Source organism: Mixophyes fleayi, chromosome 5, assembly GCF_038048845.1.
Source record: "Mixophyes fleayi isolate aMixFle1 chromosome 5, aMixFle1.hap1, whole genome shotgun sequence".
Taxonomy (NCBI): Eukaryota; Metazoa; Chordata; class Amphibia; order Anura; family Limnodynastidae; genus Mixophyes; species Mixophyes fleayi.
Genome location: NC_134406.1, coordinates 192,515,761 through 192,523,239, shown reverse-complemented (window position 1 = coordinate 192,523,239; position 7,479 = coordinate 192,515,761). Strand labels below are relative to the sequence as shown.

The 7,479-nt window shown below is 36.6% G+C and overlaps 1 protein-coding gene across 4 annotated transcripts in view; it reads left to right on the top strand.

Annotated features, from left to right (window-relative positions):
• The window catches only part of ZNF236 (zinc finger protein 236), a 139,699-nt gene that overhangs the window by 69,304 nt on the left and 62,916 nt on the right, over window positions 1-7,479 (top strand). For all 4 annotated transcript variants that reach the window (XM_075213212.1, XM_075213211.1, XM_075213213.1 and 1 more), the window contains exons 15-20: window positions 1,731-1,972; window positions 2,909-3,010; window positions 3,096-3,220; window positions 3,952-4,055; window positions 4,322-4,473; window positions 6,676-6,894. In XM_075213212.1, coding sequence (XP_075069313.1) covers window positions 1,731-1,972; window positions 2,909-3,010; window positions 3,096-3,220; window positions 3,952-4,055; window positions 4,322-4,473; window positions 6,676-6,894 — 944 coding nt within the window. The remainder of the gene's footprint in view (window positions 1-1,730; window positions 1,973-2,908; window positions 3,011-3,095; window positions 3,221-3,951; window positions 4,056-4,321; window positions 4,474-6,675; window positions 6,895-7,479) is intronic.

Sequence of the window (7,479 nt, the reverse complement as noted above, 5' to 3'; positions counted from 1 at the left end):
AGGTTGTAGAGGGTGTAGTACTTGACTAAAATTAATATTTAATTTGTACAGAATACAAATTCGCATGCCTGGCTGCAAATAATACCTATTAAAGAAAAACTTTCCACTTGTTCCTTTTGGATCTAAAATTCCTGACCCTATTACTTACTTTCTTGTTCTCTCTTTCATGTGTCTGCCTGGTTTCTTGGTTTAGTAGAATTGCATTCACCTGTGTACAATGCTCTGAGCTTCAGTGTTTTCTGGAGTTTATATACATTGAGCAGTCATCTTAAGTATGCTGTGCTCAATCCGGCATAGAGGTTAGACGGTTGTTGTGATTTGAAATGCAGCTTTTATGTATATATGTTTTGAACCTTTTTTTTTGTAGCTCTTAATGTAAAAGTGTAATAACAAACTTTAATTCAAATTAGGAACAATTAGCTCTGAAATCAAGCATAAGTCAGCTCCTGGATAACCACTAAACTGTATCTTTAGAATGGCTTTGATTTAGTAAGAGATCAGGGCATGTGAGTAAGGACATCTGTAGACTCGATCAGTTTCAGAGCATGCTAGTAAGGACTGCAGTCCCACTGTTTTTATGCAAATAGTGCTTCTTAATAAGAGAGTGCGACTAAGAACCAGTTTCATGCTGAATAGCATGCTTCTTCATGTCTTTACTCGCATGCCTTGGTCATTACTATATCAAAGCCAATCTGGAGTTTTAGTTTATTTGTTATGCTGGAGCTGACGTTTGTGTGATCTTGGAACTAATTATTTTTTATTATTATTATTATTACTACTACTACATAAAAGCTAATATAATATATATCTTCCTTTCACGCCGCTCTTCCTCTGCCTCCCCTCTCTGCCTTGCCTTGCACTGGCTCCTTTTCCCCTACAGAATCCTTTTCAAACTGCTCACCCTCACTTACAAGACCCTATCCCACTCTTCTGCAACTTATATTTCTAATTTCCTCTCCATTCGCACTCCTGCCTGTTCCCTGCGTTCGGCCAATGTATGCGCTCCTCGTGTGCTTGATCCCCTCCTTTGACTCCTCTTGTGCCTGCTGTCTGTTTCCCCTCCCTTTAGTATGTAAACTCTTACGAGCAGAGTCCTCTTCCCTCCTGTCTCTATACCATGTCTTCTCCTGCAACTTTATTGTACTAGCTATGCTTGGAGCTATTGGAGTCTTGGTTTTTCTCGTTTTTGTTCTGTACTGTTTTACCCTGTATGGTCTACTGTTTGTATTCTGTACAGCGCTGCAGAAATCTTGTGGTGCCTTATAAATAAAGGATAATAATAATATAGTAATTTCACTGCTCATGTGTCCTTGTTTCTATTCATCTGTGGATTGCAGAAATCAAACAGTTGAAGCAGCAAAACAGTGACACTTTAGTACTGAAAAACCTGTGTGCAGTGTAATATTTGTGTGTAAGAGAACTGTGCCCCCAAAGTACAACATCAGCCGAATTACACTAGTGTTTACTAAAGAATTCTATCTAACACTGTGTATAGTTAGCTGGTGTTTATGCCTTGTGTCTGAATTATTGTTAATATGGGTGCGTTTATATTCTTCAGTAAAAAATAAAAAAAAAATCTGTTTACAATAATCTTATGTGTCCATGTGCATATTCAAGAAAATTATTTGCAACATACAGTAATTTAAAAGTTCGCAGTGCTGAAAATAAACTGGTGTCTCACAATGCTAGTCATGGCAGATGGCCTTGCTGACATTCTTCCTTTCTTATAGATTTGAAGTTGCACACCAGCTCCAGCAACACCAACCCGCACCTCCAGAAGAAGCCACAGCAGATCAAATCCATGTGTGTAATCAAATACAGGTAGAAATAGATGGGGCCGGTCTCCATCAGCCAAGCCCTGTAGCCACACAGGAAGAAGCTATCTTACAGCTAAGCCCACAGCCAGATATGGGTACAGTCTCCCCTGCACTGGAGCAGGCACTCGCTGATCAACCCCTGGAAACTGATGAAGGTAAATCCTTAACACAATCAAGAGACGATATAAAGTTGTCTGCTGTCAGAGGCCTATATTATGTAGAATTCATGTGTCAGTCATGAAAACCTATAAGCCAGACATTTCAAGGAGCCAGAGAAGATGTGTTCCCATTCAAATACATAAATATCTTGGCACCAAAACAGAATTGTTAGTTGCCAAGAAAACTGGCTCCTGGGATTTGTCAGCTATGCTTCCTTTTATATTATGTTCCCTCTGTATCCTTAGCCTGTACCAGTTAAGCTGTTTTAAAAAATGTAACACTAAGGGCCTATGTATTTTCATTGTTTTTTGTCTTTTTTATTCATTTATTTAACATTGAGTTTATGGAAACCCCTGTCCTTTGCAAACAATGCCCCTGATTCACACAAGCACCCCAACATTTTCAACCAGATTTGCACCTTTCAAGCCCTGTAAAAGAGGACTGTCCAGCTAAAATCGGGACAGATGGGTGGTATAGTTAATTGTAATGCAATGTTTTCTCCTCCCTCTTATAACATACGCAGAGACATGATTCCCTCATAACTTCCCTCGCATTTGTATATGAAATTAGATATTGTTAAGACATTAGAAAGTCTCATTCCGGATGATACGTGATTACTGTATGTACTCTGCATAGCAGTTATTTAGAATTTTCACAAAATATACATTTTCTGTCCCTGAGTTTAAATTGGCACAGAATGATTTCTCAAATAGGAAGAAGTGTGTTTTGAAGCTTTTATATTCCATATAAATACATAAGCAACTTGTTAGGGGTGCTGACAGCAGGCTAATTCTATGCTAACAAACTTTTTCCTTTGGTGTCACAAGCACAATTCATCAGGAATTGTCACCTCTGAGAATTGGAGTCAGTGAGTCTGTTATATCTTCCTTTTTTAAATGTTTTTCCCAACAAATGTTTATGCCTTTTTTTAGATAGGTTTGTGACTTCCCAACATGCCCTGCAAGAGAACATAGGCCAATATGATCCCCAGGTCTTGCCACCACAAGCATTCGATCAGCAGGGGCTTCCACAAGGTAGGCAGTTTACCCCCAAAAAATATTTTTGTTTTATGTATACTTTTTTATTTAGTGTCTGGTTTTGATGATGTAATTTCTCTAGGCTTTGCTGTGACTGATGGGTTTAACCAGCAAACACCATTCCCAGCTGTGCAGCAGTTACAGGATTCCAGTACCTTAGAGTCTCAAGCTCTCTCCACAAGCTACCAACAGCCAACACTTATGGAGGTGCCAACCAGATATACACTACTAATGTCCGCCCAAAATTTCCTTGAAAACTAACTTGCTGACAGCTTTGGTAGCACAATTTTAATAATATAAAGTCATTGATTAGATTGTAGTATGTTTGTGCAGTTAGCGAAAAAAAATGAAAATGACAGGATGTAATTACAAGATATGATTCACTGTTTATTAAGGCAAATCAAAGTGATTAACCAATTTACCATACAATATCACCAACAATGGTATATTAGTATTGTCATAGTTTTCTATACGGTAACTGATATAAGCAACCGTTAAATATTGTGGAATTCTCAAGATTGTAATAATTCCAATCAGTGCAAATGAAAGTTCAGATATGGAAACTTCATGCTGTGTGCAACTGTATTGAATAATACATTGTGGCGACATGTTGAACTATTGTGATGTGTTTGGTCAAAGTAATGATATGTGAAGTAAGTGTTTATCGTTGCCATCAAAGTCCATTATATTTCTTTGGAAGTAAAATAAATTGTTATGTTCAGCCTTGTCCTCTGCAGCCACATTTAATCAGTAACGCCACAGTTTTTCATGTTGAGCCATTTTACGCAAAGGTATTGAATTTTCTTTCTGACCCAATTTAATTGACTATTGTCTTTTTGACCATTGTACACATCTGGCATTCACCACTTTTTGGTAATCTTAGGTATAGATCACAAGACATGTATTGAGTACCAGATCTTTTTTATTTTTGTTGCTAGACTGCTCGCTTAATTCAGGAGGAGGCACAGGAAGAAATTGAACTTCAAACGCAGCGCTCCCAATTTCTAGAGTCTACGGAGGATCAAAGCAGACGTGCCTACAGGCTAGTAACTAACATAGATGCGAAATAAGACTAACATTGTTGTATTCCTAATATGTATAATTTATGGCACCTTAGTCTTGTCTAGGACTTCTCAATAGCAAAATCAAAAGTGATCTAATTCTGTACTGCGCAATAACACAATACTGTATTAGTGAAACAAGCATATAACTTTGTGATTACAACACTGCTAGTAGTTTTATTTAAGCTTAATGTGACTGTTTATCCATGACAAAATACTTACAACACATGCTTTATTTTGATCGTAGATGTGAGTACTGCAATAAAGGTTTTAAGAAGTCCAGTCATTTGAAGCAACATGTTCGGTCACACACTGGAGAAAAACCATATAAGTGCTCCATGTGTGGCCGTGGTTTTGTATCATCTGGGGTACTCAAGTCACATGAAAAGACTCATACAGGTAAAAAATCATGGTACTTATAGAGTGCATAGTCTTCAACAAACAAACATACAAACTTATTTTTGTTGCCTACATACCTACTACATTGCTTTGTGATTATATTTTATTTAAAATGTTCAAACAATCATCATTGTAGTGCCCTAAGACATAAATGTATGATCTCACCAAATAATACATTTAATTATTGCATTAGGCGGTTAAATAAAATGAATAAGTCAATGGAAGCTATAACCACAGCAGTGTTTATCAGAGATTATTACTACTATAGTTCTGGTCAGCGACGGACATTAATTAGAATCTACTCTAATCATTAACATGCCATTAGTTATAGAGATTATGGGCCTGATTTATTAAGCACACAAAACAAATGTATTGTGCTTTTTTTTTTTAAAAAAAAAAAAAACCACACATAATTTGGGCATCCGCATGTCTGTGTTCAACTACAAGGGATCTGAAGAAAGTATGTATGTAGGTACGTTCTGCGTATACTGCACTTGCCGTATTGAGGCAGAGACAGCACACTGCAGGATTCGAATAATACATATGAGCAATATAATGACCCAGCAGAACGCACAGAAAGAAAAGTATTCTATTATTATCACCTGTTAATGATATAATTATTAATGATAAGACATTGAAAAACAACCCCCCAAAAAACTTTCTTTCTCCACCAAATACATGTATCGAGATGTTCTGAATGCGAACTGTATATAAAATGAATCCTTACCGTTCCTCCTGGCATGCATACACGTTCGTCATCTCTATCACCCGCCACTTCCACCTGCCCTGTTGATGGTACAAGTGATACTGCTGAAAAACAAGTATCTTAGAGATGCCCGAAGCTTGAATGGGACGTTGCTGCGTGCGCTCAACTTTGGCATGCCCTTACCATACAATGCCTACGCCCATACCCTCCCCCTTTCCGCTTATGAAATAGTAGGCTGTCAGAAGTGTCATTTACGTGTGAACATGAATTGCGTTCTTTAAGGTGTGTTACAGGTTTGTGGATGCGCAAACTGAAAAACATAAAGTACGCCTTCTAACCAGATTTGCATTCCTTAATTAATCAAACCCGATACATACAAACCTTTTCTATGTGGAATTAAATATTTCTGAAACATAATTTATATGCCTTTTGCCACTTGGACTGTTTTTAAAAGTATAAATATTGCAGCTAACTTGTTGAGAAATATACTTTATATTTGAAAGATTATTATAATTTCTTTGTGCACCATTGGTTCACTCTGAATGCTGTGGCATTGGGGCTGCTTTTATATTTGTAAAAAATGTGACTAGTCTTCTGTGGTGTATATATTACTGGAAGACATTGGACATTATTTGAATTACACATTTGTTTATGTGTCACTGCTTTCATTTATATGTATTTATTTTATTATCTCTCTATGTTACTGGCAGCCAGTGAATTATAGAATATTTTACAGATTAATGCATTCAGTCCTTTTGATTGCTTGTTGGTGCTGGAAATGTGATAACTTATGTAATTTATGATGTGCTTTCTGCTATTTCTGCACTAATGTATTTTTAGAGCAGCCAAACGATTTTAAACATTTTTTTTTTTTTAAGTGTTGTAACTTTTTGAAGAAATCGCCATCTACACTCACCATTTTGTAGCCCCATCTGGCGGTAGCGTGAGCCAGCAACAACACTACCGATGCCTGGATTTATAAAGCAATGCATTTAGTAAAAGTTGCATGAAGCCATTTACAAATCAATATGTTAAAGTCAAGAAGGGGAACAACCACTTTAAAAAGAACTTGTACAAATACATTGCCCAATAAGAAATAAAAGTCTTATGTAAAGGGGTTGATACTTTTTTAAAAACAAACAAGCATGCACCCATATTTGAATAATCCTAACTTTATGAATGTGTTTATTAACAGTCAGCATCATATACACTTAGGTGATAGGAAGCCAAAAAACAGATTTTGGGGACTGTTTATTTTAAGCAAATCAAAGAAGACAATGTGCATAAAGATTTTGAATGGTATGGTAAAATGTGATATTTAATATATTGCTTAGAATTCATTTAGCAACAATCATAGTATTACTATATATATACATAGGTCCAAAATATGAGTGGTACCAGCGTTGGAAAGTAAACTAGATCACAGTTAGTAAGTCATTGAAAGACATTAACTTGTGTACCCTTCTGTATAACCTCCATTTCTGTGTCCACTCCAGGGGTTAAAGCTTACAGCTGCACCATCTGTAACGCTGCCTTTACTACAAATGGTAGCTTGACCAGGCATATGTCTACACACATAAGTATGAAGCCCTATAAGTGCCCTTTCTGTGATGAGACCTTCAGGACTACAGTACACTGTAAGAAGCACATGAAGAAGCACCAGAATACCCCTCCAGCCCTTGTGTCAGATAGTGATGGGACCACAAGAGAAGACGGTAAGAATTATGCTTAGCCAATTATATTCTGATCATCACCAGTCACTAAGGCAATAAATTTCACTTTAGCAGAATTTTACTGAATCACTGACCATTAAGTCTCAGGAGATTATATTGTTGTGATTGATGATCTTGATATAACATTGTGCAAAGCTAAAAATACATATAGGCATAGTAACATGAAAACTCTTGTTTTGAAAGCATTATTTTTCTATAGATCTGATGGTGACTAAAACATAGTTACTCTAATGTCTCAAGGTTATGACATGGTAATAGGAAACAGAGAGAGATTATCATTTAGGCATAGGGCTGTGCTTACAAATTGGAAGATTTTAGTTAATTGTTTCTCAGCACTCTAAGCAATAAAGCAGCTTCCACTCACATTGATAAGTAGACAATCTCTCAGAAATTAGTTTGTCAATCAGCAGAACAAAACTTATGCTGTGTGTTGTATTTTTAGAAGCATGACATTTTTGATAAACCAACAAAGCCCAGCTTTGTGCTCTCCTCTGTACTGTGTACAAGGCACCTATGTTGTCTGAAAAGCATAATTTTCTTTTCAACATCATACACTTTATATATAGG